Source organism: Geotrypetes seraphini, chromosome 17, assembly GCF_902459505.1.
Source record: "Geotrypetes seraphini chromosome 17, aGeoSer1.1, whole genome shotgun sequence".
In the NCBI taxonomy this organism is placed as follows: Eukaryota; Metazoa; Chordata; class Amphibia; order Gymnophiona; family Dermophiidae; genus Geotrypetes; species Geotrypetes seraphini.
In genome coordinates, this window is record NC_047100.1 from 10715833 (window position 1) to 10735239 (window position 19407).

The 19407-nt window shown below is 43.1% G+C and overlaps 1 protein-coding gene across 3 annotated transcripts in view; it reads left to right on the forward strand.

Moving 5' to 3' along the window:
* FBXW12 (F-box and WD repeat domain containing 12) overlaps positions 1-19407 on the forward strand; it is a 52532-nt gene that overhangs the window by 32214 nt on the left and 911 nt on the right. For 2 of the 3 annotated variants that reach the window (XM_033926100.1, XM_033926102.1), the window contains 4 exons: positions 1353-1562; positions 4712-4876; positions 11904-12114; positions 19204-19382. In XM_033926100.1, coding sequence (XP_033781991.1) covers positions 1353-1562; positions 4712-4876; positions 11904-12114; positions 19204-19382 — 765 coding nt within the window. Of the gene's footprint in view, positions 1-1352; positions 1563-4711; positions 4877-11903; positions 12115-19203; positions 19387-19407 lie in introns of all 3 variants that reach the window. The other variant, XM_033926103.1, reaches the window with a different exon arrangement.

Genomic DNA, 19407 nt, shown 5'->3' on the forward strand with positions numbered 1-19407 from the left:
CTCCCTCATTAGGGAGATCCTGGAAACCCGACTGGCTGGTGGTCCTCCAGGCCAGGGTTGAGAACCACTACTCTATAGAATAGTGAATAGCACTGGGATCCGTGCCCATCTTTGGCCATGAGGTGTTACACCAAGTGCACATGAGTTGCATGCAAAACCACACAATAACACTACATTCATTTTAAGGGAACACCCCTGACCCGCCCATGCTCCTCTCGTGGCTATACCCCCTTTGCAGAACCAGAAACAATTAAGTGCTATTCTATAAATTAGCACGAGTTTGGGGGAGGGGGTGTTCCACATATCTGCTATTTCTGCTCCATTTCCGTGCCTTGCATCCATTAGAATGCATTTTTTGTGCTGCAAATTCAGCATGGAAGTAGAACAGTGCCAAAGTACCTACCTTTCAAAGGCTGTGACTAACAGTGCTATATCTTGAAAATTCGACTGGCTGGTGGTCCTCCAGGACAGGGTTGGGAGCCACTGCTATAGAGAGTGTCAATCCTGGAATGCCCATTATAAAAATACTATTCAGTGCCGCTAATTTTGAGTGCTATTTGCTCAATCTGGCCCTCTAGGGACAGAGACAGTTCTTACAGCAGGGGTGTCAAAAGTCCCTCCTCGAGGGCCACAATCCAGTCGGGTTTTCAGGATTTCCCCAATGAATATGCATGAGATCTATTTGCATGCACTGCTTTCATTGTATGCTAATAGGTCTCGTACATATTCATTGGGGAAATCCTGAAAACCCGACTGGATTGCGGCCTTCGAGGAGGGACTTTGACACCTCTGACCTACAGTATACTGACCTACAGTATATGAAATTTGTAAACCACTCAAGTATATAAGAAGAGAGTGTGTGGCACAGTGGTTAGTGCTACAGCCTCAGCACCCTGAGATTGTGGGTTCAAATCCCATGCTGCTCCTTGTGACCCTGCACAAGTCACCTAATTTCCCATTACCCCAGGTATTTTAGATAGAGTGTGAGCTCACCAGGATAGATAGGGGAAAAACACTTGAGTACTTGAATGTAAACCACTTAGACTATAAATGGTATATATAAATACTATAAAATATAAATAAATAAGTATCAAGAATAAAACAATGACATATAAAGAAAACTAGTCAAATAAAAAAGATATCACCTATAACTTAAAATTGATAGTTTTGAATTAATTCAAGTACAGTGTAAGTTTGGGAAAGTTCTGTGTTAAGACCAGTGGGATCCTACAATGTGATGATAGATACATATTTTTAATAGGAGGGATGAGTTATAAGGAGAGTACAAATTTGTAAATTATGTTTTCTTGAATCATACTGGCTTCCATACTTTTTATTTTTTTTTTTTTTAGGGAAGCCAGATATGGTCCACATCAACACAGGAGGAGCCGCTGTCACAGGTTATCACACTCCCCCAGTCTAGTCTAGTGATTAGTACAGATGCAAGAGGAACGGTCAAAATTTGGAACGGACAAACTGGTGAAGAGCAAGCTTCATTCTCAACATCGACTTCTAAGTGTATGCTGCTTATCTGCATTATTAACAACAAACCCTTCTTGATGGTGAGTATTTGATGGCTTACTCAGAACAATTGCATCCCGGCGTCAGTCTTAAATTAATGCAAGGATATTTTACCTGCATCAAGGAATAGTTGATGCTAGCAAAGAAGAAATCTCTTACTTGCTACATGGGTTCCTTGGCATTCCTTGAAAATAGGTAGGGCTAGATTCACTAACCCTCTGATCCGTGTCTGATCTGTGTGCGATTGGAGACAGGCCGACCGATTCCCCAACCATCTGCATGCAAATGGGGGGCAATCGGAGGCATGCCCCCAACCTCCCCATACCTTTAAAAATGTTGGGAGCAAGAGGAGTGCTCAGTCCCTCCTGCTCCTTAGGCCTCCAGTAATCTTCAGGAGCAGGAGGAAGCGCAAAGTCCTCCTGTTGCTGTTGCTCTGCCGGTCTGACGCAATACTGGCCTTAAGCCATGCCCCGGTGCATCATGTGATGTACGGGGAGGGGCCTAAGGCTCCGATTGGCTGAGGCGCCTCATGCTCCTCCCTTGGGAGGGGCCTGGGGTGCCTCAGCCAATCAGGGACTTCCTTAGGGAAGTCCCTGATTGACTGAGGCGCCCCAGGCCCCTCAGCCAGTCGGGGCCTTAGGCCCCCTCCCCGTGCATCACATGATGCACCGGGGCATGGTTTAAGGCCAGTATTGCGTCAGACCGGCAGAGCAACAGCAACAGGAGGACTTTGTGCTTCCTCTTGCTCCCGAAGATTACTGGAGGCCTAAGGAGAAGAAGGGACTGGGCACCCCTCCTGCTACCAACATTTTTAAAGGTACGGGGAGGGTGGTGGGTTCGCCCAGCCGGCCCAACCACAAGTGTGCCGGTCGGGGTGCGGTGGGCCGATCGGGGGATCGGGCTTACGCAGCAGGAGGGACTGAGCACCCCTCCTGCTCCTAACTTTTACATATGGTTGGGAGGATGTTGGGCCGGGCCAGGGGGTGGACAATTTTTGGCTCTCTGCCGCCCTTCCCCGCAGTGCAGCCCTGCTTTAAAACCACGGACTCGCACTGTGAGGAAGGGCGGCAGAGAGCAGGAGAGCCGGGGCAGGCAGAGAGCAGGAAGAGTCGGGGGAGCTAGAGAGAGTTCGGGTAGACAGAGAGAGCAGGGGAGCCAGAGAGAAGAGTCGGGGCAAAGCATTTTTTTACACTTGTTCTTGATCGGCCAGCCAGTCGGTGTGTAGGGAAAAAAAAGTGTAGTGAATGGCGTCCTTCCTGCTTTGCATGCCAATTTCCCTCATTTGCATGCACAGATCGGAATGGGATCACTACACAGGTTAGTGAATCGGGTCAGAGGGAAATCGAGTCCAAAGGGGTCACAAACCGATCGGTTTGCTTAGTGAATCTAGCCCGTAGACCTTGGGCTCTTTTCCAAAATAAGAGAGAGGACAGCGTCACAGGCTTTTCTGCCTCGTTTGCAGATTCTTCATGTAGTTTGGATTTACATGATTAATTACATAGTAAGCATCAAAGGTCATTTGTCAACTATTCTTAGCTCCTTCAATCCTTTAATGTAATTTTTTTTATTTATTTACATTTTTTTTAATATTCATGACTGCATTTCTACAGAGGCTCAAATCGGTGCATTGTCTCTAGAAGCCTTATTAAATAAGCCCTCCCAGCCCTAGCACCTACCTTCAAAACAAAAACCAGCGCTCTGGAGAAGAAAAGTTTGCCGGCAAAAAGGCGGTACTAGGCAAGTTGGAAGTCCTGTGGTTATTCGTGGACTCAAACTGTTTTCTTTTGGGGGGTTTCTTTTGGGGGAGGGGGGGTTTAGTGCAAAAAGGAGCTAAAATTTCACTCAGTGACAGCTGTTGGGTTTTTTGTTTGGGGGTTTTTAGCTACTAAGGGAAAAATAATTTACTAAAAAATATCTGTGAAGAGGGGAGAGCTGCAACCTGTCAGGAGCAGATGAAGAAAAAACTGACAGGCTGAGGGGAGGGGCTGTGAGTGGAGGGACTCCTTCACATGCCCAGTAAGCTTTAAAAGCTTACCTAGCTAGGGAAGAGCTCCGGCACTCAGGCTGAGTCAGAGGACTTCACCTTCAAGTATGCCTGTGGAGTAGAGAATGACACGGTGGCAGTTACCCGCCACCCTGCAGTCACATGTTTGTATGTGTGGAAGCTTCTCCTCTGACACAACTTCTGGTTGTGTCACAGAAGAATCTTCCGCCCACAAACACATGACTGCAGGGCTTCGCCGGCTTCAGTTTCTTTTCTAAAGCGCCGCATAGGTAAGGGGGAGGGAGGGAGATAGATTTGGCTGGAGGGAGGGAAGTTTCTTTATTCTGCAAAGGTAAGGGGGAGGGAGGGAGATTCTCAGACTGCTGAAGGGCGGTGAGGTGGCGAGAGGGAAGGGTGGATGCTGCGGGGACGGAGTGGTGAAGGGGACGGCGGATCCGTGGACGGGGCGGTGAAGGGGACAGTGGTCTGGTGACAGGGCAGTGACGGGGACAGATTTTTTTTCCCCCCATGTCATTCTCTACTGCGGAGAACTCAATTTTCCCATCCCATCCCTGCAAGTTTTGGTGCGGTCCCTGTACCATTCCTGTAAGCTCAGCTTTAAACCGCACAAACCTCAAACACTTTAAAATCACAAGTGTTTGAGGTTTGTGCAGATGAGGCAAGAGCTTGCAGGAATGGGGCAGGGACAGGAAAAGACTGGGATGGGACAGGCAAACGAGTTCCTGTGGAGACGGGGAAAAAAATTGTCCCCGTGTCATTCTCTACTGCCAGTTTTATTTGCTTAGCCTCCCTTCCCCCACCAAAGTAAGTGGGCAAACTAGACTAGTGTCCCCCCCCCACACAAGATTTTCTCTCTATCTTTCAAACCTCTCTGCTCATAGCATGCCTGACAAGTTTTGTAAACCTCGCTAGCTTAAACATGGACCGGATTTCAAGATGTGACCCCAGAACAAGTAGTTTCAATAATACAAAATCGTTCAACCTCAATAAGTGCAAATGACTTGTATCCACTGTATATGTTTTTGCCATTCTGAAACATGGAAAGCACATATACTTGAAGGACACTTCTTTGAACTTTCTGCGTGTTGCCCTTTACACATAGAAATCCACTTTTTGTACACACAAATGGGGCCTTAGGCTCAAAATCACAGAACATCTCTCTCAAGTTTCTCTTACCTCTTATAGATTGGCACTTCAGGAGGCATCTTATATACCCTTACAATCCCTGACCTGACTGAAATTTCACGTATGATGGTGTTTACAGAAAGTAGCATCGATTTGTTGTTTGCTTCACCTAACAAACAATGGGTAGTGGCTGGAACTACGGACCGTTCACGGACGCTTCCAAAGGTATGTTGATGCGTTGACATTGAACTTCTTTCTTGAATATAATTTACTCCCCCTTTTTAGCGCGCATGTTATCCTATGGGCACGTTAGCGGTTAGTAACAAAACCTTCATCCTCCATGACCTCATCTGTGACAACACTTGGGACGCCCTCATGGTCACTGAAACCTGGCTCCAAGACAATGATGGGATACCACTAGGCGAACTGTGTCCTCCAGGCTACCAGGCCCTAGCTTGCTCACGCACCACAGGGAGAGGAGGCAGAGTGGCCACCATCACCAAGACCGCTGCCACACCAAAACTGATAAACACTATCAATGCTCCCACCCTAGAGGCTCTTGCCTTCAACATGGGCCACAAACACAAAATTGCTTTCATTCTACTCTACAGAGCCCCACACTCCCCAGCAGAAGCCCTAGAGTCCCTCCTCGAATTCATTGCTGAGCTGTGACCATCCTGGGAGACTTCAACTTCCCAGACTACCCCAACACCTCAGGAATGAATGACAGCTTCATCTCCTCCCTCACTGACCTGGGATTCCATCAAGCTGTAACCACCCTCACACACTCAGCAGGCAACACTTTAGACTTAATCTTCACCCATGGGGACCTGATTGCAGAGCCTCAACAAAGAATCTGCTCCACTACACCTGTCCCATGGTCAGACTACCACCTCATTGACTTCCAACTCCCAATTAAAACTACCCCAGCCCCACTGAATGGCCCTATCCCACCCACCCAATGTCGAATCCCCAGCTCAGTCAACCCTACAGTCAACCCTATGGCCGCAGGCATTCGCAATCTAAACAAAACCTGCACCCAACACCCACACTCCATCGACTTAGCAGCCACCACTTGGCACTCAACATCCAGTCCCTCTATAACATCTTCGCTCAAACAAAAACAACACGAATAACCACCAACAAAACACCTGCCCCCCGGTACACCAGCGACCTCTGATCCATAAAGAGATCACTGAGAAAAGCAGAAAGAACCTGGATCAAACACCCAAATTCAGAATCCAAAACTCACTGGGAAAACAGCCACTACCTACAAAGCTGCCATCCTAGAAGCAAAGAAAGCCTACTACTATCACATCCTACAGAAAGTCCCAGATAGGTCCAAACAACTGTTCGCCCTTACAAACCAACTCTTTACCAGCGCCCAAGGAAAAAAACAAAACTATCCAACTGAACTTGATAGTGAGACTTTCTCAGATTTCTTTCATTCCAAGGTACAAACCATCTACAATAATCTTGACACCATCACCAGCATGAACCCCCCACCAGCATATCCCCACCTAATCCCAATACTCCATCCTCTACCACCCTATCCCAATTTCACATGGCCACCCATGCTGAAGTTCTCGAAACCCTGAGAGAACTCAAGCCCTCCGGCACCATCCTTGACCCCTGCCCATCCAGCCTCCACTATCCACAGAAGACGCCATGGCAGAATCTATCCTCCCCATCATTAACTCCTCCCTCTCCACGGGGACAGTACCACTCAGCTGGAAGTCGGCTATTATCAAACCCACACTCAATAAACCCACCCTCAACTCCAATGAACACGGCAACTGCCGGCAAGTCTCCAAACTCCTAGAACGAATAGTTCTGTCCAAAATGTTGTTGTATAGTCTTGTACTGTCCAAAATGTTTTCCATTGTGAATGTTGACTTGTAACCCGTTCTGAGCTACTGGGAGAATGGGATAGAAATCGAAATAAATAGTGCATGCGTTGATTTAGCGCGTGCTAAATCCACGCTAAAACGCTTAGTGAAAGAGGGCCTTAGTTATCAGAGTGCTCCAATTCTCGAATCGCTTCCCTAATTGTTTTACATACCTTTTCCCATAAGTATAGTTTGGGAAGGGCACGACAGCGCCAATCAGTTGGCACATGAGGCGTTTGCCGTGCACTAATTGACTAGCACAGGGCCAGTATGTGGGCACTCGGGCCTGGATTCTAGAAACAGCGGTTACTGATTGCACCGTTAAAAAAACAACAATTTAAAATCTCGTTTTTTTAAAAAGTCGGTGAAAGTAGATGCCAGAATCGCATCTAAGCATGGTGTGCTTAGTGGCAGCTAAGGTCAAGGTTAGGGGGTGGAGACTACCTTAGGCGCCGTTAAGCACGATTCTCGGTCAAACTTAGGTGCCGGTAATGTAGGCCTTTAAAACCCTGGTCTGCATTACCAGCGCCTAAGTTTTTTGGGGTGCCAGTAGCTGCAATTCTGTAAATGGTGCCTAAGCGTGTGACACGTGACCGGCGACATTTTTGTAGACGCTGCTTGATGTGGGCACCGTTTACAAAATCCGGCCCTTACTGCCTACAAAATAGGTATCTGTATGGACTCTCATGGTAAATTTTTTTTCACCATGGTAAAATTCAGGGCTCCTTATACGAAGCCGCGTTAGCGGCTTTATCACACGCAACTTTTTAGCGTGCGCTAACCCCCGCGCTAGCCGAAAAACCGCCGCCTGCTCAAGAGCGGCCGGCTATTACGCGCGTTAAACCGCTAACGCGGCTTCGTAAAAGGAGCCCGTCGTGTATGTCTATTAATTTAGAAATTGGGAAATTCAGTGGGCTTTGTTCCTGTTACTAGAAGGACAAGTCAAATGGATCAGCTGGGTGCCAGAGCCCTGTAGGCTTCACACTCGAGAACTCTTAGCAGTCCCTTCTATGTAATCTGCAGAGCCAGCTGTTATTTGGCATTTTGCACTGGTTTACACCAGTGGTCTCAAACTCGCAGCCCGGGGACCACTTGCAGCCCGCCAGGTACTATTTTGAGGCCCTCGGTATGTTATCATAATCACAAAAGTAAAATAAAACAGTTTCTTGATCATATATCTCTTTAGCTCTAAATGACAATATTATTATTAAGACTTAGCCTAAAGGAAAGATGTATAAACTATAAAAAGTTTTACCTCATGCAAAATTGTCATTTCTTTAATAAGACATTAACTATTTTTTCCGAGGCCCTCCAAGTACCGACAAATCCCAAATGTGGCCCTGCAAAGGGTTTGAGTTTGAGACCACTGGTTTACACTGTTTACACCATATAATTTATCACGCACTCTTCGATCTTTAGCACAAGGATTACTGGTAGTCCCTTCTTTAAAAGTGGTAGGCACCAGACGTCATGACATGTTTTCAATTGTGGCCCCCCAAACTTGGAACTCTCTACCACAATTTATAAGAGATGAAAAGGAACTCAGTCTCTTTAAAAATAAATTTTAAACTTTCCTTTTTAAAGATGCTTTTAGTCTCTAAAACAAATACTTTTCAAATAGTGTAGGTTAGTCATCTCAACTTATGTCTTTTCCTTGAATGTTCCCTTTCTTCTTTTCAAAACATTTATTATGTAACTTTTCCCTTTTTATCACTTTGTGTCCTTGTTTCGTCTGTTTACGAGTCTGTTTTTTTACCTTTTATATAATATTATTTGTATGTTTTTTAATATGTTTATATATCATATTGTAAATCGCTTAGTAAATTATGGATAGGCGATTCATCAAATTAAAAATAAACATAAACATTTACCTGTGTCCGACGTTAGTTCCTGTGTGAGGCAAAAACTTGAGGACTTCTCATGGTTCGGATTGCCAGAAAAGAAAGGATTCTTTTGCATATTTTATTTCACATCCACATTGGCTTTTCTTTCGAACCGAGATTCCACTGGACCCCTGAGGAAGATGTTCTAGTTGAAACACGAACCACGTTGAGTCCCCATCTCTTAAAGCATTTGTGGATTCTTCTGTTGTAATATAATTCTACATCATTTTATTGACTGAACGTAGGCCTGTATCACGTACGTCTCTTCCATAGCTTCTCCTTTGTGTTTTCCAGCCGCAGCACAAGTGGCCCTAGTGCATGGGAAAGTCGCACTTAAACGGCACACAAAGGCCACTGTTGGCGAAGCTTTAGTGAAAGGAGCCCAAAATGTATTTCTCTGTGTTTACACTCCCAACTGAGACCCCAAATTCTTAGCATTGAGACTCAGATATCAGCCATGCATTCAATTACTACTTCACTTCAATAACTCAAGTACAACTATAATTGTTGGCATAACATTGGCCGCAGCTTTATTTATATTAACCCATTAAATTCCATAACAAATTTCAGTATCTGATAACAAATTTCAGCATATATCAAATACAAACTTGAAAATCATTGGATACTCACTGGAGCCATTCGGCAACAAAACTAGCTCCAGTATACAATAAATTACTTTATAACATTTTTGTGACTTACGGTGCCGTCAAGCCACCTTAACTCGTGGCAGTGTCGCCCACGAGTCCATATTTCAATTACTCCCTTATCAAGTCTTCACTTCACCCCTTCCACAATAAATGTTCATATCTAGGCCCCAGCACTTAAAGCTGCGACCGCCTCAGACTAACCACCCCACCTAAAACCTAAAGCAAGAGCACCCCCAGGGAGGGCGGGAGGGAAACTCCGCTCCCTGCTCCCAACCTCCTCTTTCCTTACTCTCTCACAATCCTTTCTTCCCACCCGCCAAATTCACCAAAAAAAAAACCCCTTCCCCTTTCCAACCTTTCAAATTCCGCCCTAATCTTTCCTCCATCCAATCAGCTAACCTCATTTCTCCAATCTCCTCCCTCTTATCCTCCACCAATCCTAGCCCTTCCTACCTCAGCTTCATGTCTTCCTGCCCCTCCTCCGGCTGTCCTTCGCCCAATGTTATCTGCCCCCCCCCCCCCCCGGCCAAACCTGGGTGGCTCCCTATATATGCTGCTCAAAACTGTGCGTGCAAATTTGCGTGCACGCACAATTTGCACACACAAGTTGATTGAATAACGAACCAATTAGTGCCAATAATTGGACACTACAATCAATGGTGCTAGTTGGCAACAGTTTGAATTTACATATGCATCTGATAGTTTATTTTTATTTAAATCTACCACCCTTCCTTAAGCAATAACAGAGCACTTTACAAAATTATAGCTAAAATAGAAAGGAACTCCATATCCATAAGAAAATAAGGGATCTACACAGGGCAGGAGCGTGGGAAGATCGCTCCTGCCTGAAAACCCGCTAAACCACCAGGTAAGGCTTAACCTTTTCCTATCGTAATAAATTTTACGTTACGCTGGTTCCAATCGTAATTATCGCTACTGCCCACTACATTTTCTGCATCAAAGTCCGAATCATTATCCAACTCAGACTCCGAACTACTTGGTAATAAATAGATGGGACAAATGATAGGTAGAAGGTGTACTGTATGTCCCATGCCATGGGACATACGGTGGCAGCGACATTTTTGGAATGTCCCATCATCCGGGACACACGATAGGAAAAGGTTAAGGGGGGGGCCTTACAGGGCTTAGAATAGCCCATAAAATGAAAATGTTTTTTTTTTTAAATAAAATTGCGAATAATCATAACCGTAGATACGAAAACCGCGAATATGGAGGGGGAAGTGTTCATAGTCAGATAAAACATATATTAAATAAACGTAAAAACAATCTTCAAGGAAATACCATAAAATGGTGAAAAGATCATGGATAGTTCATCAAATTTATCCAAAAGTAACTAAAAAAAAGGCTTCTACAAATAGCTGCCTTTTTAGTAATTTTCTAAACCTACCCTTTTCACAGCAATTTTGTATCTGACCCACCAAAGAGTTCCAAAACTTGACTCCTGCGCAACAGAAAGTCATTTTACCGGTCTGAACAAGTCTTGGGTTCACAGACGTCTTCAGTAAAGCTAAATTTTCAGAACGCAAAGATCTTTTGGGTATATAGCCGAGTGTGTTACTTTTAAGCAATTCTGGGATATTTTTTCTGTAACGGCTCCCCAATCCTGGAATGCCCTTCCATTATATTTAAGAGAGGAAAAGAATCTTGAAACATTTAAGAGTAATTTAAAGAGTCTTCTTTTTAAAGATGCATTCAACGATTAATTGAATTGCTTACGGCTCTGATTTTAACCTAGACCATTTAGATTTTTCTTATTCCCTTCCCTTTTGTTTTTAACCCTAATTGTACTACTTTATAATTAAATTGTAATTCATTCCCAAGTTTCCTAATGTTTCTACTTGTATGTGTAATTTAATTTATTCTTATGTCTTAGTTGTTTTGTTACTTGTCATTTTAAGTCTGTCTTCCTTTACTCTGTAATTTTTATTAATCTGTACATCGCTTAGAATTCGGATTAAGCGATTAATCAAATGTAATAATAAACTTGAAACTTGAAAATCATCACTGCTTTATACTGGACTCTTAAGGCGACTGGAAGCCAATGCAATTTTTAAAGATATGGTGAAATATGGTCACTTCCAGATGGCCAGGTAGAAAATTGCACCCAAGCTAAGTACTATAGATAAAGTCCCAAATAAAGGCGCAAGTATGTATATGCATAATTTCCACAATGCCACTTTTATAGGTGCCCATAAAGGCAATTGTATTTAAAGAATAATAGTAAAAGTTTCTATCTAAAATAAATTTAAAAATTAAAAAGAGTCATTTCATCGGTCTGTATCATCGCACTCAGGTTATTAGCCAAGACCGGTTCTAACGGCGATTAGCCGCGGGCACTTGAGATCCGTAGTCTGTACCCCCAAAAATCTTCCGTAGAGACATACTTGATTTAGGCATTAGCCTATTTTTAGGAGTTAGCAGCATATTTAGACAAACCCATTATCAGACGTGCTGCTGCATTTTGTATGACCTGCGACGCTCTGTATCTTGCCTTTGTTATTCCAAGGTACAGGGCATTGCAGTAATCGAGCCTCGACAAGACCATGGCCTGGACAAGCGTTCGAAAATCATAAGGCGCGGCTAGACATACACAGCGCTGAACCTCAAAACACAGAAGAGGCAGTCCATGTTCAAAAGAGCTTACAATCTAGTCAAGACCGACTGGACAAGAAGGTGCATCAGTATACCCAGTGCTCAGGTGGGGGAATTACGGATGGACTGATAAGAAGCTGGGGTGGAGTTTGGAATTGAAAGCATCTTCAAAGAAGTGAGCTTTGAGTCTGGATTTGAATATATATATATCTTATGCTAGATATTTTACAGTGATTCCTTAACAAATCCCACGGAAGATGAACCGGCTGTGTCTAATTCTCTGCCCATCAATGAATGTGCTGCAGCCTGCTGGCTACCTGGAGAAGCGGCAAGAATAGCAATGGCTCACAGAGACCCCGCCTCGCTTAAAAACCAGATCAGTGTCTTCGATCTTACAGCTAAGAAAACAAAGTATAAAGTGGACATTGTGGGTATGTTTCTAAATATGCTCCATATTTTGAATCACTGGAGAAAATGCCAGTATTAATAATTTTGTTTTCTTGTGAGATTAGGTTCTTTGCTTACTTTTGTAAACAGAATTTGCAGCACACGGCTCAGGTAAGAAATTTAGAACCGAAACATAGTGGCGAAAGCGCCCCAGCTGACCACCATATATTCAGTGGGCTTTATTCCTGTTACTAGAACAGGGGAAGGCAATTCCGGTCCCCGAGAGCCGGAGCCAGGTCAGGTTTTCAGGATATCCACAATAAATATGCATGAGATAAATTTGTATCTCAAGGAGGCAGTGCATGCAAATCCAACTCATACATATTCATTGTGGATATCCTGAAAACCTGACCTGGCTCCAGCTCTCGAGAACCGGAATTGCCTACCCCTGTACTAGGACAAGGCAAATGGATCCGCTATGTGCTAGAGCCCTGCAGGCTTCACACTCAAAAACCAGCTGTTATTTAGCATTTTGCACTGCCGACCCGTGTTAATGGAATTCCCTTCCCTTAGCTCAGCAATTCCAGAACCTATCCTAGAGGAACCTCAGCCAGTCAGGTTTTCAGGCTACCTGCAATGAATTTTCACAAGTTTGATTTGCAGGCAACGGCGGCAGTGAATTGATTTGTTTGCTCTTTCAAAAATTACGAAGACTAGAGAACACAATAAAGTAACAGGGAAATATAGGAGGAAATAGTTTTTTCACTAAAATACCCCCTCTTTAACGAACGCATAGCACCGGCAGCAGCGGTAACTGCTCTGACGCTCATAGAATTCCTATGAGCGTTGGAGCAGTTACTGCTACTGCCGGTGCTAAAACCCTTGCTATACATTCGTAAAAGAGGGGTATAGTTAAGCTCTGGATCTCCTTGCCAGAGGATATTATAAGAGTAGTTAGCATAAAAGGTTTGGATATGTTCCTGGAGGAAGTCCGATCTGCTATTGAAACAGACATGGGGAACGCCTGGGATGGTTTCCTCTAGGTACCTGTGATCTGGATTGGCTACTGTTAGAAACAGGGTACAGGGCTAGATGAACCATTGGTCTGACCCAGTATGTCTATTCTTGTGTCAGTCTCACTGTGGATATCCTGAAAACCTGATAGGTTGGAGATCCCCCAGGACAGGTTTGGAAATCATTGCTTTAGGTATTCATCTGAGATCAGATTTCCTCTGATTTTGAAAATGTAAAGGCTTATGTGTTTTGTTTAGATTACCTGGATTAATTTGGGGACCCATTTGCTAAAGTTTCTAGTGCATGTTTAGTGCTACACGGCCCTTAGGTATAAAATAGGACACATATTTATTGTTCTGTAAGCATTAGTAAAAAGGCCCATTTCTGTATTTTATGATTATGCCATTTCTGTATTTTATGATTATGCCATAAAATTGTTGAAATAAAATAAATCGAATACTACAGCAAGTACAATTATCTGATAGCAATCCCTTCAATAACAATACAAGGACATTTAAAGATGAAATTTAACATATATGTAAAATAGTTGCAATATTAGTATGTTTGTCCATCATATTATTTTAATAAACTATACTGCCACCTTGTAATCTCTGCTGGTAGTGCAGTCTCTCACAATTTCTAAACAGACACAGAAGTAAAAGCAAGGCCTAACCAAGGAAAAGTCCAAGGAAGGAACGCCTCCAATAGCATGGATAACTCACCCTATTCCTCAACCAGAACACTTCGCTCCAACAACCAAAATCTGTTAGTAGTCCCTTCCACTTGCAATATCAAGTTTCAAGTTTATTAGATGACTTGATCAATCGCTTAATCAAATATTCTAAGCGATGTACACTTTAAAATTAACAATTATTAAATATAAAAAATAAAACAAACAATACAGTACATACAATTACTTAAATAATGGGTAAGAACTCGTGATTTTAATATTCTATGATTCTACCTGAAAGGCTATCTTCTCAGTGACTGCACCTATGCTTTGGAATGCTCTTCCGGCTTCACGTTATAGAGCCCTCTCAAGAAAAATTTTGGTGCAAAATAAAACCTCCCTTTTTAAAGACGCCTTCAATACTTGAGCCCCTCTTTCCTCCTTTTGAGACTCCTTCTTGGCCCTTTCAACAAAATGCTTCTTCAGAAGCGACCCCTCCCCTCATGTACTGTCCTTCCCTCCTCTCAGTTAAATTTTTTTTATCTCAATGTATTTTTCACTACCTAATGTTCTTTCGCTCCTATCCAGTTAGTTTTACATGTCCTATCAAATTTTAATTATCTCTATTTGGATATTTTTATTTTATATTACATGTTTGTTTGTTTTTATTCTTTATTGTTTGTAAACCGTCTAGATCAGGGGTAGGCAATTCCAGTCCTCGAGAGCCACAGGCAGGTCAGGTTTTCAGGATATCCACAATGAATATGAGATGGATTTACATGCGCTGCCTCCTTGAAATACAAATCTATCTCATGTAAAATTACAGTATATATATATATATATATATATATATATATGTATATAGATATATATACGGTGTATATATATATATATATGTATATATAATTTTATTTTTTTTTTATTAGAGGAGTTTTCAGTTTGAGTATTGTAATTTTTACTCCTATAGGGAATTTCAATAGTTGATTGTATCAAGTGCCATAGCCAGCTGTCTCTCACTGAATATTCCATTTAGCGGACTGGCCAGTGACTGGCTATCTCCTGCTGAACACTGCAGTTAGCCAGCTTAGCTGGCTGAGAGCCATTAGGCATTAAATGCTTCTTCTTCTTTAACCCAGCATTATTGACTTATCATGCTCTAATATGAATGTGCTAGGTGCATAATGCTTCCATGCTCATTCCTCACCCATGACATCCCCTTCCCCCCAAAAAAAATTAAAAAATATTCTGCATAATTAGAATGTATTGACAGGGTTTGATCAGTATGGAATTCAAGCAGCAACTATTGTGGATACGCCCCTTTTAGGGGAAGCTGCCACTTTCGTATGCTTACTGTAATGCCATTTCAGCAGGCACTTAAATATATTTAGCGGCTTGCCCATTAAGAGCCATTTTAGCATGTCTTTTAAAGTGCTTAACCCTTTCAGGACCAAGGGACATATTTGTCCCATAACTTTAAAATCCTATCAATTTTGATTGGGATAGTCTACAGTTCTAAATTTGATATGTACAGATTCCATAGGATACTGCCTTTATGTAAACAAACTGGTTCCGACATTCATTCATTAGCGTCGTTGCCAGATTGACGAGAAGATTCACTTGCCACACTGTCCATAAGCCAGAAGTGTGATTTTTTAAATAAAAATAATGATATTTCACAAAAAAAATCAATTTTTTGGCATCTGCAAGCCCTTTTTACCATAAAAATGTCGTCAAAACCACAAAAATTGGCCTACGATCCTTATGGTCCTGAAAGGGTTAATCACCTAGGGACAGATTCTGTAATTGGGTGCTTAAAAAGATAGGCACCTATAATCACACTTACCCCCTCTTTTACAAAGGTGTGCTATGTTTTTTTAGCGCGCTAAATAGTACCACACTTTAAACGCTAGCGCATGCATGTGTTATCCCATGGACACGTTAGCAGTTAGCGCACGCATTGATTCAGCGCGTGCTAAATCCTCACTAAAACGCTTAGCGCACCTTTGTAAAAGCGGGCCTTAGGCGCTCATTACAGAATTGTGCCTAACTAAAACTTAGGTGCCTAAGTACGTTAGAGAATAGTGCGTAATGGTGCCTAAGTCCTTCTCTGCCCCTAAACATGCCTACTTTGGAGTTAGGCGCCTGACTTGTGTAGAATTATGCCCAAGAAGATAGGCGCCTCTCACCCAATTATTATTTTTCCCCCAATGAGCTTATTAAAGCTCATAATTGAAGCCAATATTACATTACATTAGTGATTTCTATTCCGCCGTTACCTTGCGGTTCAAGGTGGATTACATAAAGGATCTATCTGGCCATTTCCAGAGGAATTATAGAATAAATAGATTGGTTCGTAGAGATGAGGTAGATCTTGTGGCATTAGGTTGTTTTAGAGAGTAGAGATGCTTTTGGTTGGTTTCGATTGTTGGGTATCAGGGATTTTTTATGTATGGTATTTTTTATGTATGGGTTTATGTATGGATTTTTTTATCTATGGTTTATGTATGGGGGTTTTTATGTATGGTATTTTTTATGTATGGGTTTATGTATGGATTTTTTTATCTATGGTTTATGTATGGGTTTTTATCCCAGGACAAGCAGGCAGCATATTCTTAATGCATGGGTGACATCACCGACGGAGCCCCGGTACGGACCTTTTTTTTTTTTTTTATTCGAGTTTTATAACATTATTACATATACATAATAATAAAGTAAGGAACATAAATAAAATTGATACATCAACCACAGAGCTATCATATAAATTCCTCTAGTCCTCATAACTGTGGGAGGGCAAGTACTATATATTCTAGCAAATGTCACATAAACATGATCATATAGACCAAACATATTAGTGTTTAGAAATTCAAAACTCCAAATAATTAATTATGTGGTAGCAGAGGAAATACTAATGGATTCTTGATGTTGCAAAAATTGTTCTAATTGAGTTGAGTCCCAATAAACATAATCATTTTCCTTAAATTTAATCAAGCATTTACAAGGAAATTTTAAATAAAATGTGGCTCCTAAAGCCAACACCCTAGATTTCAAAGCTAAAAAGGATTTTCTTCTCAATTGTGTTGCTTGGGCCACATCTGGAAAAATCAATACATTATCTCCGCAAAATTTAGTCTGCTTATTCTGAAAATAAGCTTTCATTATCAAGGATTTATCTATCTCTCTAGAACAAGTTATGAGAAGTGTAGATCTAGTTTGGATTATATCCTGTGAATCTTCTAAAAATCCAGTTAAATCAAAATCAATTTGTTCCAACTGATCTATACCTGATTCTGTGGGAACTTTTTTCCTCTGAGCTGCTGACATCTCCCTAAGGAATTTGGAGAAAGAGGATTGCTCTGGTTTGGAGACGGTGTCGGTCATGGAGGGTTCTTCGTCGGTTGACGAAGCGTCCTCCTCGGTACCGTGAGGGGAGTCTTCCCACAAATCTGGGTCCCTAACGTCGGGGTGCGTACGTTTGGGCATCGGTGTGGAGGGCTCGGCATGGCGGGTCTTTGAAAGAGATTTGCCTGAGCGCACCGAGGCGGTACCGGGTGAGGAAGACCAATGTCGTTCCTGGGACCGGACAGGGTCGGCAGCATCATGGGTATGTACTGTAGGTATTTCTGCCAAGAGCACCGGCATGGAAGTATTAATCGGTACCAAGGGGGTCAACACCGATGGGACAGTGTGAGGCTCGGATCGGTCCCGTACCGGAAGGTGCGGTGCCAGCAACGCCGGCAACAGTTGTTGGAGCTGTTGTTGCAGCTGCTCCTGTAACTGTGTTTGGAGTATGGCCACGATGCGGTCGTCCAGGGGAGGCACCGGTACCGCTTTTTTCTTCTTCGGTACCATAGGTGCCGCTCTACGCTCCGGCGATGAGGAGGCCGATGATGAGGCACTCACCGAGATCGGAGCGGAGCGCTTGCGGGGCCGGTGCAGTGCCGGGAGGGCCGGTGTCGCAACCGTGGCAGGAGGGCGCTCAAGGGAAGTGGGAGGCTTCTTAGCCGGCTTACCTGGGCCCAACGACCCCGAGGAAGGGTCCGGTGGTGTTGATGTCGTTGGTGCCGACTTTTGTGGTGCCGTCGACATCGCAGCCGGTTCCATGGCAGATCCGGTACCAAACAAAATATTTTGCTGGATCTGCCGATTTTTCAAAGTACGCTTTTTAAGCGTAGCACAGCGGGTGCAGGTGTCAGCCCGATGCTCTGGACCCAAGCACTGGAGGCACCAATTGTGTGGGTCGGTGAGGGAGATCGGGTGTGCACACCGCTGGCACTTCTTAAAACCCGGTTGAGGGGGCATGAATGGAAACACGGCCTCCGCAAAATCGAACCCGGAGGCCTGTATGGTGGCAACAGGCCCCGCCGGGGCCGGCCTGAAAAAATAAGGAAAACTCGACTAGTTTTTTTTTTTTTTGAAAACAAAAATAAAGGGAATCCGATAAGAAAAAAGGAAAAAAAGTGAAAAAATACGCGAGCGGGAAGGCAAAAATTAGTTTTTCAACGGCCGTTGAAAACACATGCGTCTTCTTCGCTCCGCGGAAACGAAGAAACTGGGGACCATGCTCTCCTCCGTCGGGCGGGAAGGCACTTGCGCATGCGCGGTGCGACCAACTAGAACTTTCTAGTTAAAAAGGTCCGTACCGGGGCTCCGTCGGTGACGTCACCCATGCGTTAAGAATATCTGCCTGCTGTCCCTGGATAACACCTGTTACGGTAAGTAACTGTGCTTTATGTATGGTTTTTATTTCTTTTCTAAATGTTCTGTAGTCTTGGGTCATTATCAGCAAAGTAGAGAGTTGGTGGTCTAATCTCGCTGTCTGTGTGGCCAGGAGGCCACTGTACAGTTTTAATATACTAATGAAGGGGATCTTTTACTAAGGCACACACTAAATCGGCTAGCACGCCTTAGTAAAAGACCCCCTAAGTTAGGGGCCTAGTTGGCGCCCATCTTTAGGTGTGCCTTTAATAGAATTTCCCTCCGACTGTTTCAAGCCGTATCACTTCTGGCTGGCAGCAGCCTGGTTTCTGAACAGTGCTATGCGATGTACTATGTTACTATGAAAATATTCTGACAGTCACAGCAATCTCCAACAAAATCTCTGTGCTTAATATCTATCAATCATGCTATCACTGCGAATGCCCTGCCCTAAAGAATTAGTTCCATTATTAAGATGAAATTTAAGATTTATCTTTCACCGATGTTTTCAAAGAATTTTGTTCCAACGAAATCAAATGGAATATACTGTATATAATGCAAAATCGGAAAGTTAAATGCTGATTTTTTTCATAAAAATGTAGGATTCAGTTTTATTTAAAAATGTCTGTAATCCATATTGTAACTGCAGGAATGAAGTCTTTCTTCAGTTGACATGTCTTTATGTGAGTGTACATGCACTAACAGAAGAGCTCCAAATGGTTTTAAGTAATACTGTTCTTTTTTATTGAAAAAGTTGGACAAGTTGTAGGCTTTCAGCTACCAGATAGATGGAACACAAATCTTCTTATGAAGGGTCATGGAGCAGAAACAATTCTAATAGTTCACGGAGAAGAACTGAAAGTATATTCTATATCTGGAGATTTGTTACATTCCTTCCACGACCACCAGGGGATTATTACATCAATAAGCGTAGTATGTATGTTTCTTGGACATGACG